We start from the raw sequence: 19300 nt of genomic DNA, 5'->3' as shown, positions 1-19300 counted from the left end.
TTATTAATTTATATATGTTTATATATATATCAGATAACCAATCGCAAACAATATCATGTATCAGGTAAAAAAACCTATAGATACTGTTTTTTTTTTAATTTTAATACTATATATTATAATAAATTATTAGTTAATCATATATTATAATATAAAACGTGTACCTACATAACAGTTAACATGTTGACGGTTATTATAATATCATTTATTAATACAAGTAATGCTGTTACTCGTTATTGAATAATAGTTATATTATTTACCCACCTATAGTAGGTATTAAGTCATATTTTTAAATTATTCAATTGTTGACTAAATAATGCTCGGACAAATTATTCTTGAAATTCAATACCCAATCAATGTTATTAAAGACCGCATACTCAACATGAATGTTTATGTTAACTTAAACTTAACAACATCTTATTTTGCAAATTTTAATTTTATGCATACACATTTATTTATTAATTCGTCAGTAAAACTAATAACGACTTTATATTCCACTATTCCAGAATTATTTTACAACATAAAAAACTCGATTAATTATCAATTATTGTAGCAAACTAATAAACTATAAACATATTATATAACTGACTGTGAGATAGATGAATAATATTTTTTATTGAGCTAACTGGATTTGGTTGAAATAGTATAAAATAAAAATAAGAAATTAAGATGTCAACATGAATTTTTTTTGAAAAGTCTTACTTATTTTTCATCATTAACTCAATTTGGCCGTTTTATTAACATCTATATTGATATATATTGTATTAAGTTATCATTTCAACGTTATCTTACAATATTCAGCATTTATATATTACGTAAATATACCTACAGGCTATAGGTGATATAAATGCTATTTTATTTTTTCTTATTTACACATTGGGAATTGAAAGTAAATTTTTATTTAGAATAATATGTAAATATACAAGGTGATCTATTTAAATATCATCTCTCATTATTTTAAAAACTAGTTTTTTTTTAATATCAATTTTACATAATTTTGTGGAATCACTAAATAATATTTTTATTTTTAGAATGATAAACAACATTTTGAATTTTATATTCCAAAGCAGAATGTTTTTAGATTAAGTACTTCAATACACAAAGCCGAATTTCAAACAAGTATTTAATTAGTTTATGTATTAAATTGCATTAGATTAGCAGAGTAGAGTACTATAATTTTAAAGGATGAATACTTCTGTGTCACTACACTGCTGATCAAAATTTTAAATACTTGTCATCACCAATTAATTACTCATTCTAAATTTGATTTTGGTGTATCAAAATATCTACTCTGGAAAATATTTTGCTTTAGAATATGAAATAAAATATACATCATGTATGATGTCATTCAAAAAACTAATAAACTTAAAATTGATCATTTTTATTTATTTTATTATTATTTATTATTATTTAATATTGAAATAATATTATAAAAAGAAATAAGTTTTGCAATAACATTAAATTTTATAAAAAAAGTTATCATATCATTTTTAAAATAATGTGTGTTAACATTTAAACGAATCACGTTGTATATCATGAACGATCCATTTCCGGTTCCAAGTTCCAATTGAGATATAAATTGTATAAGAAACATACAGCAAATTTTCAATAATAATTAAAAGGTGGGTATAATAACTGACAAACTTAAACCAACTTTAATGTGTCGGTTGTTCAAATACAATTTATATTTTCCTAACTTGATAGAAATGGATTCTATTAACTTATTTTTAATTTTTACCACATAATTTGTTGATTCATAAGTGTTAAAATAAAATAGATGTAATATTTTTACTATACTTAATTTCTACTGACCTTAGTATAAATGCAGTTTATCACTTGTATAGTATAAAATGAATTGTAACTATTTAAATTGGGCGTCAAACTTACATTATTGGTTTGTAATATAGGTAACTTTCGAACAAATGTAATTTACTCGTTTTAATTTTATAGTAATACATTTTTGCTAATTTTATATAAATTCTATAAACGTCTTACAAGTAATTGAAAAAATAATTTATTGAAACTCCACGGATATAAACACTTTTCTCATGAAAAAATATTTCAACCATATTGCGTTTAAAAAAAAAAGTTTATTATAGCAACAAAAAATGTATATTGCCTTTATTTATATATATTTTTACACGTTTATATACTTAATATGTCCATCGTTGTTTTTTTTTTTTTTTTTTTGTTAGATAAGTCATCTGTTAAATACATATATGCATATAAAAATACATAATGGTTAAGCTAACAGTCTATACTGAATTAATTGTCGTTAAATATTGTTTTATATGCATAGTATACCTATGATGTTTATATTCATTAACAGTTTTCATGTTTCAAGGTTCAATACTTGCCGAAAAAAAAAATCAATTCATTATTGGCATAATATTGAAAGTATATGAGGTCACAAGAATTAATTAATATTATGTATTATATCAATCATTATGTAGTAAATGTATCGCGGTGTAATTGTTGTATGTAATTATTTTTAAATTTCTAGTAAGAAAAAATAAAAAAATCTAAAACCATGGTTAAAACTATTAAACGTCTCCCACAGAGGCGCTAACAGCAATCTTGAACAGTTTAAATTATCAACACTGATATTGACTATGGACATACGCTAAGCAGTCTCGTTAGTGTTATGGTAACCAGTTAGCTCGACTGTGAATGTGGTAGCTCGTGTGCTTCACAAGACTCTCGACCAGTTCGTCCTAAGCAATTAGAGGTAATATAATAATTATTACTAGTAATATTTTTGATACATCATTTTTTATTAGCTAAATATATTATATTATTGTAATATCGTATTATATATCATTATATTAAGACGTAAAAAATTTCTTCGTTTACCTTACAAAACAAAATAAATTCATAAATATTCATATAGATATATATGGTATATATGATATACGTTATACACGTTGACGTTATATACATTATGATGAATTCAATTAATATAGTCTAAAATATTCAAACAAACTTGCACTAGACAATAAAACATTTATTGAACGTGAATTAGGTACTATAATATTCGTGTGTTAACAATAATTTAATTTATCATGAACTAATGACGCTCGATGTTTTTCGATTAAAAATAAAACAATGATATTTTCTTATGACTAATACATTATAATTTTTGATAATGAATATTATAATTATTTCGCTTTGTACGGGAATTGAAAATGTGATTTATCAACATTTGTGAATTTGTATTGTATTTTGTACATTATGTACCTAAGTAAACAAAAATCGGGAATTTAATATAACATTTCTTTCAATGCCTTTTACCTAGGTAAGCAGTAGTTAGCTATAAATTATACACATATTGTTAACAATGGTCAAGAACTGGGACTGTATATGATTTAAATTTGAAGCATAATATTATACTTATCATCTTTAAATAATATAGATAAATTATAAATTGTAAATCCACTTCTCTTTAAGTTACGATCGGATCGCGTTAAACTTAGAGTTTCGGATTTGCAGTGTTGCGAAATAGTTTGAATAGTTTTGTACATAGTTATTACCTACCTACCTGTGTTACACGGATACACACCGCCGCGATCACGCCTGTCATATATATGTATATATATAGCCAATAATAATAATAACTGTGTAAATCGTAATTATTTTCGCAGGTATAGGTACTTACTATATATTTAAGTATAATACCAACGATTGTCATATATTATTATAAAATAGTATGCTAAATAGGTTTACAATGCACGTGTGCATACAACTAAACGGGGGTCTTGTGAACAGTGATGCAGCGTTTAAACTCAACTTGTCACGATAATAATACTTACCTACCTACCTATACCTGTTTAATATTATGTTTGTTTATTTTTTATTTAGGTACTCTATGTCTTGTAAATTCCTTTATATTTTTTTTCCCCCGTTCGAACAGGTAAAAAATAAAGGTGGATGCGTAGGCACAATAAAATAGTGCATATTAATAAACAAGTTTATATAAATAATGATTTTACCTATTTTAATCGTATCATATATTATGCTGTATGGACGATAACTATCCAGACATCCGTCATTATTGTTATTATTATTATTACGGTTTTAATTTAATATATAATGCAGACGTGTGTTCGACAGATCTAATAAATGTATATGATATTACATATAGTATTGTGCAGCACGTCTACGCCTACAGAGATTTATTTCCATGTTCATTTACATTGTGTTATAAACAGTTTAGTTATGCCGCGGCAATGTTATTATTATAAGGCGTAATGCGCGTATGACATAAACTGTCGATAAAGTGTACTGCCGGAAGCCGTTCAAAGTTAATTTATTGTGTACGACAATATATTTCTTGGTTTGAATATTTAACATAATATCTTCGTTATAATACACGTTTATATTGTTTACGATTTAAGTAGTATGATAATATAATACAATATAAACTATTTTTCGGTATTATTATTGTAATTAAAACTACTGCAAGGAGTAATAATTATTGCTGACCTACAGACTACAATCTACCACCCTCATGCAGTAGTGATTTTCGTGATCTGCTCTAAAATATATCTGTGAATGCTGAAACGATTAAAGTATGTTTTTTTTTCATTTTTTCCCGAGATTATTCGGATATATTCTTCTTTTTCTGTATCATTTCCATGATAATATTAATAGTATACCTGAAATAAAATATAACAATCGAGAAAATCTGAAAATGTTTCATGTTTTATAATATGCAGTAAATATTTTTGTATCAATGTAATATTTATAATGTCTGGAGAAATGGAGAATAACTTATGAAATTGATTAAGAAAAACAAATTTTAGTTTGTTTTGTTGAAATTAATAAAGTATACCTCTCGAGTCTAGATACTTGACATTTACAGTTTACACCATTTTTTGACTTGAATATTATACAAAAATTGACGGCTTGATCTAAATAATAATATTTAAAATGTATATTGCTAATATTTTATAAAATTGAAAATTTTAGTTTTGAAAATGATTTAGATAATTAGATTAAATATTATAACTAAAACATAACTAATTAAACGGATTTTATATGCATTTAATTGATTTTAAATATGGTTAAATTTATAGATTTTGTAAATTACGTCATGATTTTTTTTTTTAAGTATTAACCATTACTTTTAAATTTAAAACAATCGCGATCTATAGCTGTATCCCGTCTGTAACGTTTTTAAAATGTTTTTCTATAGCAGTGCCTTAAAAATCATTATTCAATCGAAAAACATAATACTATAGTAATATTAGTTATAACAAAGTTATTGTCATTTTTCGTTCAAGAAATAACATTTACTACCTGCATGGATAATCTTATTTTCAAGTACTGTTATAAATTATTTGTTAATTAAATTCATTTTCTCAACTTCATACACTCTATGTATTTCATATTCCGCGTATTATGCTCTGCATGATGTATATTGCTGTTCTATATTGCGGTTTTAAACAAGGTAAACAGTATAAGTATAATACCGTCGAGGTACAACAGTCAAATGTCAAACGAATGTTATTATAATCTAGAATGACTTGTTTTTTACTCAAACATCGACGTTTTTACGTACTCAATATTATTATATATATATAACACTATTTATACATTTCACAGAGTGATTCATCTAGTATTATCACCCTTATTTTACCCTTCAATAGTTAATTCAAACTAAGATTTTTAGAATATTTATACTTAAAGACCATATTTTCAAATACTCACGATATTTTTGTACTACTTAAGGAGTGCTTTGTGATGATAGGTAATACAATTATTAGCAAAGGGAGAGGGGAGTTCTCATTTGAAAAATATACTCCCACAGGACGTTCTTTATTAAGAGAACAAAATTTCTCAAGAATTAAAAAAAAAAGAAGATTTTTTAGTATATTTAAAAATTACAAAAATGAGATTTTGAAAAACTGCATTATTAAAGAAAAGAGGGGATGAGTATGCTTTGTGAATCACTCTGTATATTACTGATTATACGTCTGTTTATATTAGATATTAGTCGACGTACTTGTTTTTGTTTACTATATACATTTTTTATATTATAACTTCATGCGAATTTACTAGTATTTAATTAAATAGGTATTAGTATAATATAGATACTTACCTATATAATTGTCTTATTATAATGATTATAGATTATTAAATATTGTATTATGTTAAACAAATGTGCGTCAGAATGTTTACAAACCGGTCGGCAGTAGACCCAATCATGTCTAAAATATAAGATATTTTTTTTTAATATTATTATTGGGGACAAAGGTTAACGGAAGTTTTTATAGATTTCATATGTACACGGATGTATTGAGTTCTGCAGTTTAGGGTTAACATAATTCAATACAGCGAACGACGTACCTTATCACATCACGTGTGTTATTGTTACAAATGTCTATAAATGTATATTATTTTACTGCTTCGTATTTATTTTTTAAACGGACCATCTGAAATCGGAGTAGGATAGGACAGCAATATTTTATTATTTCTATTATAATCACAACATGATATTTTATTACATCAAATCTATACAAGTTTTTCGAGTGTAATTTCGAACTGATTGCATTTTAATCAACACGGTTTAAGCACTTAACAATATCATTGTAGATAATGCACTTCAATATAACCATATTCTATTCATTTTAGAATCATAAATCAAATTATCTACTTAACGATTAGATAGATGATATCAAATAATAATTACAATACCTAGAAATTCAAATTCAAATTTTTTTCCGTTTTATCAAGATATAATTTTTGTCTGTAATAACATGTAATCTAGATAACTAATTATTTCCCGAAGTTCTAGTACATAAAATCATTTTTATGAATAATACGTACATGAAGTATGTATTACTATGTATGCATATAATTAAGTATTTTATTGTAGTAAAATTATTATCATTTTGTTATATTATCGTAGAAATATTACCGATTTTCAATTGTTTAGTAGTAATTTTAATATAACTCTACATTTATTTAATTATTTTTTCTTATCTATTTAAATTTTACTATGAAAATAAAAATTATTTAATATTTCTAAATTACTCGATATAATAATTATAACAATGTATACGTTTAATATAGATCTTAATTTTTAAAAATTTTAAACAGTTTATCACATAAATTATATTGTTATACTATCTAAAAATGGTTTCATTTACCTCGCAATGGAAAATATTATTTATTATGTATAATTTAGGTGTGCACAAATCACATATATGTACAAATTTTACAATATTATTAGCGTAAGACAGTCAAAACGACAATAAACATTTTATAAAAAAAATATTTACTATACATCTCAAAAGAATTTCGTTGCAATAAATTATTTTAAGCCTTAAAAAAGATTTTCATAGTTTATTATATCAAATATAATGATAAAAACGTATTGTATATTTTAACTGTCACGATGATCTTATTATTTGATAGTGTTTTACATGTATACAACATTTTATTTAGTATGTGTTCCATATTAAATATTGTTAATCCAAAATCCAAAGTATATAATACTTTAGATTAAAAGTATATTATTCATTTAAATAATACTGTTTTATAAAAAAAATATAGGGAAAGATGATTTCAAATTACATATTTATAATTTTTGATTGATGTATTCAGTTTTTACATATTTTATTATTAAATACTGTGATTAGTGTGATTGCATGCTGTGTTGCAGGCTTGCAGATGGTACATATAATAAATAATTATATTTTAATAAGGACGGCGGATTGTGATAGAGAACTATAAACCTAATATTATTAACTTTACATTAATATATCTTTTTAACAGTTTTTTCGTAATACTTTTAGTGTTTTGTGATTTTTAAAAAATTGTTGTAACGTTGGTACACGATGTACCTATAAAGAGCATATAGCGTGTAGATATAATACGATAGAAAGCAATACTTAGACAGTGAAATCCTTCAATTTTTATTTTTTTGTAGAAATTGAGGGTAAACAAATTAGATACAGCAAATATTACATAGTAAAACTCCGAAGTGATAAGTTTTTTTTAATAATTGTAGTCAATTTTTTCGTTTATTGTAAATCGTAAATGTATATTATTATATAACAAAATGTTTGCATTAGTATACAATCAAATATAATTATATATGCATATAATATTTGTACAAATACGAGTTTATTGTTCAGAATTTTTTTATTATGGTTGTTTGCTTTATTGACGTGTGTATGGTCTGTAAACAGAAGTCTACACAATAATCGATGATCGCTGCGGAATAATAATCTGGATTCAGGGGTCACCAAATGTGGCCCGTGGACGAACTTTATATGGCCCGCAGACAAAACACTTTTATTTTAAATTATCATTTTTGACAGTGAATTAAAATTTAAATACGGTTTTCATCAGTTTTTTTTTCATTCTTTTTATTTTTTGAATTTTATTTTGCTGGTTTTGGACAAACGCGCGTGCGTAACATTTTGAAGGCCCCCGAAAAGTTCCCGAATTCCTAAAGTGGTCCTCCAGAAATATTAATTGATAGTCCTCGATATATTATGCGATTCAATTGAGTAGAATGACAATATCTAATGCGTGCGTGCGCGTAGATCATTATTTTAACAATACATTGATTATTTTGCCCGTACCCTTGAAATCTAGTCTTATTTTATAATAATCTATATTAACTGTCCGTTTCACTTTTTCACCATTCAACCAACCCAGAAGTGTCGCTTGCCGCAGTTGATTATATATATGTATAAACATATTGTGTAATTACTAATTATCGAATAATAAAAAGCTTTATTACAACAATTATATACATAAATTTGACAACAACCTCTCAAACAATATATATATATATATATATATATAGTATATACCTACCTAATATTTATAATAATGTAATTATAATCATAATTGTAATTTCCACGCGCGCGTGTCGGATTTACACTTATAATAATATACTCGTGTTATAATCCATCAGCCGTCGTATTACACTGTCTAATACGTCATGTCTAATTTACACATGAAATGTTGTTGGCATAACATAATATAGCAATTAGTTATATTGACTCGAAGAATATTATTATCGCCTTTGGGTGCCGAGTTTAAAAAAACTTGCACGTACCTGCCACCCATCAAGATAGGGTTAAAAAAAAAATGAGTAAAAGAATTCTGTCCGGAACAAGTTGTTAATACTGCACGTAATTTTGACCCAATTATCCGGCACACAACAATAAATTCAATATGTATAATTTAACAATAATTACTATATATTATATTATTATACCTAATATATTATGGAATTAATGTAACGCAGCGTTGCCTTTTTTACTATCGTGGACCGTGGTTGATTTAATAAAAATTATTATTTCGAATGTTCACTACGTCTTAGCTAATTGAGACGGTAACACTGTTATGACTATTATGATTTTTTGATACGTAAGCGTGTGTTGAGACATTGAGCAATTAGTAATAAATTACCGTTTTATACACAAACAATAAATTATTATGCCTTCGGTAATTTGTATTCTGTACATTTGATTATTCTCAACAATCGTCTTGCGTCTTTGGTAGAGGCCGCAGAGCATAATATAATGAAATATTATTTAATAATATTTGTTTTATGGAAATAATGACATTTGACTTTTTGATATCAAGTTATGCATAATTAAAATCAATGTACCAAAAAGTATTACTTATACAAGAAAGATTTTAGTAAGCGTATATAGATACAAAAAATAATACGATTTGTTATCGGCTAAGGACATCATTCTTATTCAAGGGGTATATTTTGCAAAAATAGTTCGACTTACAGGCAAGTAAAATATAGCCTGGTGTGTTACCTAAACACAAATGTTAAGATGTGTTCTAAAATACCGAATGCGTCAATGATTTGCTCAGTGTCTACAAATACCTACTGGCTACTACAACAGGTGATCTTTCTTGCGTCGTTCGGATAACGAATTTATTATTACAATACGATGAACGTATTGCAATACAACAGACTTTATTTAATTAATTTCAATTTGAATTTCGTTATACTAAAATAAAAAATATAGGTACTTAATAAAAACATTCTTATATTATAATGTTATCAATTCTTAGCTACAACTATTTCGTACGTGAAGTACAAAAATCGCATTATATATAAATTACTAAGCAATCCGATTAAATTGCGGCTCTAATTTTCTGAGTCAGATTGTTTTTTTTAAGTTTTTAAAATATTTTTCATATTTTTCATAGCGATCTACCAATTGACTTTTAATTTTATTAACAGAAGCAGAATATATTTTTTAAACATATTGATTAGTATTAAATATAACGAATAGAGTTTTTTTAAAACTGATAACTTCATTTAAAGTTTAGATAATTGGAGAAGTGGTGGATACAAATTTTTCGGGATATTGTGAAGACCTTTACTTGATGTTTTAATAAAATCAATATTTAAATTTAAATTATTGCCCTGTATATGTGTATATGACATTACATTTTTTTCTGCGCCTTAACATTGACATATACAACTTTGGAATTTTCATGAACATACATTTTAAAATTCGAAAGATCAATATTATTTTTATGCTCTGCTATATCGTCTTCGTTTCGAAAAGAAAACGATTGCCGTCATAGTTTAAAACTCACACCACTAACAATATATTATTATTCGTGTTTAAAAAGTTATTATCGATTTATTAGTGTACAAAATACATTATATAGATTTTATTTATCTATAGGTTTTATCAGATCGTCAAACTATTGTATAATACGTCAAATAACAATAATAATATAATCATATTTACACTGTAGTTATGTAGTGCTAAAAATTGTATATTCAATAAAATTGCGCAATTATTTCATTGTGCTGCAGAAAACTTCCGCTCTGCATATTGACCATAAACATATTACTATTATAAACGTATATACTATATATAATACAATTATACATATATATAGTAGGTACCTACTCCAGAAATATTTTTCACTGCCGTCATCGATATACCTCTGTTATTTTAATGTTATACAATCATTGCACAAGTGCTATAATACGTTTTACAAGTAAATTAACGACAAACAAATATGGTTCACTTCACACATCATCGTTTTAAGACCACCATCAATCCACTGCGGAGGTATATAAATTAGAGTCAATTTAATGAGTGCTTTGTGGTATAATAAATCACTTCAGAATGAGCCCAGGTATATCATGAATATTACTAAGACTTTACATTTTATGGATTATACAAGTTTTAATAATAATATTGTAAATAAATAACTGTTATATTATATTACAGTACTTATTTATTTAAGTTATGTGTGGAGGTTACGAAAAACAAATATTATATAATATAGAGGTGTATTTAAATATTTATTGCCTCTAAATAATTTTAATAAATAATATAAAAATTGATTGAATGCTGCATAATATTAATATAAATCATAATAATTATTTATATTAACATTAATCTGTTAACGCGCGTATTACTATTATAAAAGTAATTAGCGCAACATAAAAACATGATATACTTATTATATTACTCGTTATTACTACTAATATTACCTATATTTTTTTATGCAGTAGCCTGTTTGTATCTCTAAAAACATTTTAATTTCTTTATGTATTATTTAATAAAAAAATCGCACAACGATGTTGACAACCTGCACAAGATTCTGTCTAACAAATTTAAATTACGGTATTATTTTTATTAATTATTATTATTTTGTCAGTTTGGCTAAAAATAAATTATTAAAAAATCATTTGTTTTTCTATTGCTATTATTCTTAAGAAAAATATTCTGATCGTATAAATACAAATATATATTATTAATATTGTATTAAGTGTTGAGTAGGTATTATTACTGGTAGTATACTACCTACCTACTCAAGTAATTTTCGTCCATTATTTTGATTAAAATTTTTTTGATATTTGTTTATTAAGAATATATATAATGGAACAAAATGTGAATTACTTTTATCACTATTATAATATTATTATGTATTTTCAGATGAAAAAAGGAGCCGGAGGATCGTTGGCGATTGTGGTCGCACCCGATGGCGGCTGGGGATGGGTAGTAGTTTTTGCTGCGTTTTACTGTAATGTCGTCGTAGATGGAATAATTTACTCCTTTGGCATGCTCATGAATGACATGGTGAATACATTCCACGAGCCAGAATCAAAAATCACAATAGTCGGATCATTGTTAAACGGATTTTATTTGATCGCTGGTAAAACTATATTTTAATTTCATCATCTCACGAATACAGTGTGATTATTCAAATTTTATTTTATTATATTCAAAATAATATTATATCACTGTATTTTGTATACATACCTATTTTATGTAAATTATTTTTAAAAAAATGTCCATGAAAGGTCCATTTGTAAGTGCTCTTCTGAATAGTGTGGATTTCCGATCAGTCACAATAATTGGAAGTGTAATTTCCTGTATTGCATTTGTTTCTGCCGCTTACGTAGAATCATTGTACCAGCTTATGTTCTGCTATGGCTTCATTGGAGGTGAGTCATAATTATTTATTTTCATCCAATATTATATATGCACATAGTTCACTATTTAAGCATTAATAATTGTATCTAATTTATTAAATTATTTAAAATATCTGTGAAGAATTGTGTAAAAACAACTTAATTTCTATTAAAATTAAGTATCTTACATTATCGGTATGGATATAATAAGTACCTATATTCAAACGATTTTCTCAATTTTTAAAAAGTTGATTATTCATAATATTATTTCAATGATACAATAAGCATATATACTCGTATTTTGTTGAAAACAACTTAAGACATTCGAATATAAAATTCATTGACATTTAAACAACGTATTCAAACTATTGAAAACATGCCAATACATTTTACTTATTTGTTCTAGATTATAATCACGTTGTTTGATAATAATTTATTAGACGTGATACGATTATTTTATTATTATAGCTTGAGGTTTCAATGTTCATTAGGTCAAGTACAAAATAAAACTTTCAACGACTTGTCGATTGTATACATATTTTATGGTTTCAAACTAATACTAATTGTCTCATGTTTATTATTGTATTAATAAAAATAAATAGTTTTGGATAAATATTAATTCGTTTTTTTTTTATCATCCTTAGCAACAAAATTAAATGCATAATCTTTTATCATTATTACAGGTATTGGATTTAGTATGATATATGTATCTGCAGTATTAATACCAGGATTTTATTTCGACAAGTGGAGAGCTCTTGCAACAGGTATAGCTGTATGTGGATCTGGAATAGGAACGTTTGTACTTGCGCCATTAAATGCACTTTTGGTAGAAAAATATGGTTGGCGAGTTACCATTATGGTCCAAGCAGGTACATTATTTTTTAAAACAGAAAATACCTAATGTTTTTATTATGTTTAGTTATAAGTTATAACTGTTTATTATTAATGGCAAAAACTTGTTTTCTAAGTGGTACGCGGTAGGTATAGTTATTACTTTCATGATCTATGAAATATCATAAAGTGTTATTATAGAAGCGAATTGAAAATGTATTTCTTCAAACATGCCATGTCCTAAACCCGTCAGCGCCTCCAAATAAAAATCCTATCTTAAACCATGAACCATAATAAAAAAAAATCATTATTTTTGTAACTTATTAAACGTATTATAAAATTTTTATATAATGTAGGAGATAAAAAAATACGAGAGTCCGTGGATAATAATAATAAGAAAATCTCAGTATTGTTTTCATTTTTACTTTTTAGGGCTTGCATTGAGTTGCGCTGCCGCAGGTATACTTTTCCGACCATTGAAGCCAACCATAGTCGAAGTACCTACTATTAATCCGGTTGTGATGGAACCAAAAATACCCGAAGACGAGCCGCTGTTGACGAAAAACGGTATTGCCGAAAGAAAGATGTCGTTAGATAGTAAACACAACGCCGTCAAAATCGGAGCTCCGACGGCCGAAGAAATTTACAACCATTTGTCGGGTCGCCAGACACCTGAACCTCGGCCCATTAGCATATCGTGTCATTCGCTCAACACACACAATCAGTACCTAAAGGATAGATTGTCACCCGACTTACCGGAAAAGAAATTATCCGCTGTCAGTCTGAGGAGGCCGTCCGTATCGGCGCACTTGATGGACAGGGACGACCGATTTTTCGGCGGAAGTCTGTCCAGATTACCACAGTATTCGTCACAGGTATGTTTTTACCAGAGGTGCCGAGTGATTTTCACAGTCACTTTTTTAATCTCGGCGCCTGAGGGATATGATATATGTATAATGAAATATTATAATGTAGGTACCTCGCTAATTGCATCAATCGAAAACCATATATTATATCTATCGATCGACTATAATAATAAACTTTATTATACAGATATTGCCGGTAGTGGCTGTAAAATAAATATTACACAATTACACGCAACGCCCGCGCCGTAGGGTAGACTTATTTATTTCTTGCAGGCGTTGTTTTAGGTGAGCTCGTTGAACTACGCAATGTCGGTGACGAGAATACCGGCCTGGAACGACGGCGAAGAGGGGGATGACGAAGAGCCTTGTTCGAAGAACAATTCGCTCCGGAGAAACATGAAGAAGTATTACAAGTCAGCTATGCACACACTCACGACGATGTTGGATTTTTCCATTCTGTCCTCTCCGTCCTTCTTCGTGCTGACGTGCAGTGGTTTTTTGACGCTGTTGGGATTTTTTGTCCCGTTCATGTACATTAGCGGTAACTACGCGTAATGTTGTTATATTTTATATTGAAAACCTATAAGATTTGTGGCGTAGTGGATAAAAACAAATTCATGAGATGCACAGTGGAATTTCCAAAAAAAAAAAACGATTGCTTATAAAACAAGATTTAGCAAAAATATATATATATATATATTACATGTAGTATGTATATATAACATATACACCTATTTTTTTTTTAATTTAAGCAAAATAAATTCATATTTATTATCCACATGCACCATATTACGAGTATATATGTAGGTATACTATGTATTTATACGAAAAAATAACCTAATGTAAACATTTTCCACCACAATATGTATAGTGTATATACTAGCAGACGTGCTGTGAATAAAGTGTTATGTCTTATTATTCCAGACATTCATTAGCGTCTGTCACACGTAAAGATACATAGATCTGTAATCGTTCCGTATATTATATTATGTTTTACGTCGAATTCATAATATTAGATTATATTAATTTATATTTATATAAAACTTTAAAAATATCATAAGTAGTATAATTATTTTCATAATTTTCAAACGCCCAGTAAGTTAGGGTTAGGTTAAGCTGCTCTTGCAGTAAGTGTAGCCAGTATCTACAATAAACGACTATGCATCTCTCGACCTCAGCTATCAGTGGAGACCAATCTTAAATATGTTTTATGTATTACTGATTAATCGATTTTCATCTATAGAAAAAGCCATCAGTATGGGCATGGACAAAAATATAGCTGTGTGGCTGGTATCTACGACCGGTCTGACAAACACGTTCGGGAGAGTGATTTGCGGTTGGATATCCAGTTACGAATCCATCGATCCGATCTTTGTGAATAACGTGTCTCTCACGTTTGGAGGCCTATACACCATTTTGCTGCCGTTTCTCCCGTACTCGGTGTTCTCATACTATTTGTACGCGTCGCTGTTCGGATTTTCTATGGGTGAGCACCACAGTTTTATCACATCGACCTCATCACTTACACAACTAGTTGTTGTGCAATAGCTAAATCTAATTAGATAAATTTATTTGGATACCTTATAAATAGATAAAAATTATCGCATTTACTCGTATACCTATCTTATCGAGATTAACTATAAAATTAGTATCTCACTACCATTTACGATGGAACATATAACTATCTAAATAAATTATTTGCATGATTATTTAAATTATTTGGTTCGCGGTGAATTGGTCGCGAACAATTGATCGCCGGTGAATTGGTCGCCGGTGAATTGATCGCGGGCGAATTGATCGCGAATACAATTGGTCGCCAAAATAATTGATCGCCAAACGAACTTTTTTAGTTTTTTAAGTATTTTATTATCCTAGGTATATTACCGAATTTTATGTTTATTATTTTAGAATATTTAAGTATTTTTAAAATTTAATTAATTGACATTATTATTTACAGAATGTGCTTAATGTGTAATTATTAACTATTGACAATATAATATGTAATTTTTAAATATATTTTGAAATTTAATTAATTGACATTATTATTTATTATTTTATTTTATTTATGTGTAATTATTAACTATTAACAATATAATGTATAATTTTTATTTGATTTAATTTTAAATTTTCATTATCGAGTTCGTATCATTATATTGTTATAAAGTATTTATTATTGATATTATATACCCACACGGGCATTATCAGTTTATTTCTGTCGTTTCTAATCACGGCGGCATAATCTCAAATTGTTCGTCAAAAGCCAACGTCTTCTCATTGTTAAATTATCAATACCGTGAAGTCACGTAATTTTATTATTATATAATTGTCAAATTAACTTGTATTATTATTAACCCTTTTAGTGTTAAGGTGATATCAACGTGGCCGTGATCAAATTGTTATTATTATTATCCTCTATATACATAATCTATTTATTATTTTTTTTAATTAAAATTAGCATTTAACTGTACGTTATTTAAAAATAAAACAATAAGAATACTTAAATATTCTAAAATAATAAACATAAAATTCGGTAATATACCTAGGATAATAAAATACTTAAAAAACTAAAAAAGTTCGTTTGGCGATCAATTATCTTGGCGACCAATTGTATTCGCGATCAATTCGCCCGCGATCAATTCACCGGCGACCAATTCACCGGCGATCAATTGTTCGCGACCAATTCACCGGATACCAAATTATTTATCATTTATCGATAATTGTTATTGCTGATTTAAATTAAACTAGTATTAGCATTAATATTTTCTATGTGGGAAGAAAAATAAATGAGACTATATTATGTTTAAAGATTAAGATGTGGGTCTCTCTTATGGATATGTTAAATTTGAATTCAAGGATATATCGATAAAATTAAATTGTATACGAAATACGATTCTGAGCAAAAACGGTCTGTCAGCTTATAATATCACTAAAAAATAATTGCCTTTATACATGTTTTAGATTTTACGAATTAAGTGTGAACTATTTATAAGGAATTTTTTATTACATTTTGAAAAACTTGGTGAATTTCTAACTAAAAAATAGTTTAAAATTTTAACAAAGTATTAAGTTTCATTAATGCAGGCACTTATTAGATACTATGTCAAACGTAAAAATACCTAGGTACTATAACTATATTCGTAAACTTATTATGTTGGTTCAATAGTCAATACACGTCAAACATTTCAATTGATTCAATTATAATATACCAATATACCTATCGTGTTTGAATCATTCGGAATGTTTTTATATTAGTATTTATATTATATTTAAATTTGCATGCGCAAATTGCGAATATGAAAGTTATTAGAGTTTAAAAATGCTCATATTTCACTTAAATATTAAATTATAATGTATAAAGTTTGTTCTATAGACTCAGATACTGTTCTTAACTTTAAGTTTGGTAATTGGTAAATTAAATCTAATACTTAAACTAACACACAAGGTTTAGTTTGGTTGAACGCAAATTTTCTATGTTACTCTTGAGTTTAAGGAGAAAACAAAATATATAGTGCGCTAACATCATTACAATCATTTGCTGTCCCATATTAAATTGTTCTATAGCGAGGTCTTTTTCAGTTCTAAAAATAATTGAGTTATATGTAAGATCTAAAATTACTATATATAGAATTTATATAGATGTAGTATACTAGTATGTAATGTATTTATAGGTACTTCATAATTTACAAAATTAATAGTTTAACTTATAAGATATTTTCATATTATTATTTGAATTATAATGATTATATGTGTTTGATAATTAAGTAAAACGAATGTGAAAATAAAAAACAAACAATTTCAGCTTGCTTCGCGTCTTTGAGGTCGACCATGATAGTCGAATTGACCGGCCTTGAATTACTTACAAATGCTTTTGGCGTCCTGTTGATGTTTCAAGGAGTAGCAGCAGCCGTTGGATCTCCGTTATTGGGTAAGTTCAAAATAATTATTATCAAACTTTATAATAAATATGCTTATTGTCGGGCTGATAATGCATTATGATACCTTATAAAGTTGACAATATATAAATACCCATCCACCTTTTTAAGTCAGGTCAGGTTAGGTATAATTCACATAAAATGTATTCTAATATGTTTAAATCAAATATTATAAAATATGATTACAACCCAGTACCTACGCCCTGAATAGACAATCGACTTTTGTCGACTGGTTCGTATACCGAGTATATATATATAGTCAACATGCTATACATAAAATAAAATATCAAATATGTTTATTAACCTAGACGTCCTAAACCAATAGTGTTAGCTATACATAATTTTTGTGCAATAAAGATGCAGATTTCGTTTCTTATTTATCCTTTTTCCAAATATTTAATTTTAATTATTCATAAACTCTATTGTATCTATTATTCATTTGTTAATAAAAATAAACAAATCAAATATCCAATTTTTCATAAAAATTATCAACAATAGGTAGCAAGTAGCAACTAAGTCATCTATTGACTATTATAAAATGAAAGCAAATGGATTAAATTGGTAACGACTTGAACGTTGACAATATATTGTAATTATCATTATAATATTAGTTATAGTCAAATTATAATATAATCTCCTTCAAACAACATAACATTTAATTGGTTTACGGTACCTCGAAGTTTTTAATAACTTGAATTTTTTTCTCCGTTGAACTTGGATTTATGGAGAAATGATAATCGATTGTATTTAAATTTATCATTAAATCCGTATCCCAAGAAATTAAATATTATAATTTATATTAACTTCTCCGTGATACAATAAACCATCTTTTCTGGAGAGCTCATGCAATCGTATAACTATAATATGGTGGTTTATTAATATCTTACGTTCAAATCGAATATATTTTCCGAAATAGGTATAAATATATCTTAGAATTTCTTATTTTTTGTTTATTTATATTTTAATAACAAAAAAATTTATAATTTAATACAATTTATATTTTATTTTAATTATTCTATTTCTATTTCTATTTTTTTAATTTTAAGTAAAGGTACCTATAGATTATAAAAAATAATAAACATATAAAAACATAACTAACTATAAGTGTAAAAAAATTCGTCAGTAAATTTGTTTTTAATATTATGATATTATAGCATTTGGTATCGATATCGTTTATTATTCAATATCGAGGTATGATATCGATACCTACTAAATATATATCACACTGCACCCCGATTAGTACT

At 26.7% G+C, this 19300-nt stretch overlaps 1 protein-coding gene across 2 annotated transcripts in view; it reads left to right on the top strand.

Moving 5' to 3' along the window:
- The window catches only part of LOC132919474 (monocarboxylate transporter 7-like), a 29272-nt gene that overhangs the window by 8568 nt on the left and 1404 nt on the right, over nucleotides 1-19300 (top strand). Inside the window, exons 1-8 of one of the 2 annotated variants that reach the window (XM_060981119.1) lie at nucleotides 2568-2725; nucleotides 11949-12168; nucleotides 12317-12460; nucleotides 13111-13296; nucleotides 13691-14133; nucleotides 14410-14665; nucleotides 15368-15610; nucleotides 17924-18049. In XM_060981119.1, coding sequence (XP_060837102.1) covers nucleotides 11949-12168; nucleotides 12317-12460; nucleotides 13111-13296; nucleotides 13691-14133; nucleotides 14410-14665; nucleotides 15368-15610; nucleotides 17924-18049 — 1618 coding nt within the window. In that variant the 5' untranslated portion in view covers nucleotides 2568-2725. Of the gene's footprint in view, nucleotides 1-2567; nucleotides 2726-11948; nucleotides 12169-12316; nucleotides 12461-13110; nucleotides 13297-13690; nucleotides 14134-14409; nucleotides 14666-15367; nucleotides 15611-17923; nucleotides 18050-19300 lie in introns of those variants that run through there. The other variant, XM_060981118.1, reaches the window with a different exon arrangement.

Source organism: Rhopalosiphum padi, chromosome 2, assembly GCF_020882245.1.
Source record: "Rhopalosiphum padi isolate XX-2018 chromosome 2, ASM2088224v1, whole genome shotgun sequence".
Lineage (NCBI taxonomy): Eukaryota > Metazoa > Arthropoda > Insecta > Hemiptera > Aphididae > Rhopalosiphum > Rhopalosiphum padi.
Note: the sequence above shows the minus strand (reverse complement) of the source record. Positions and strands in the feature narration are given on the sequence as shown.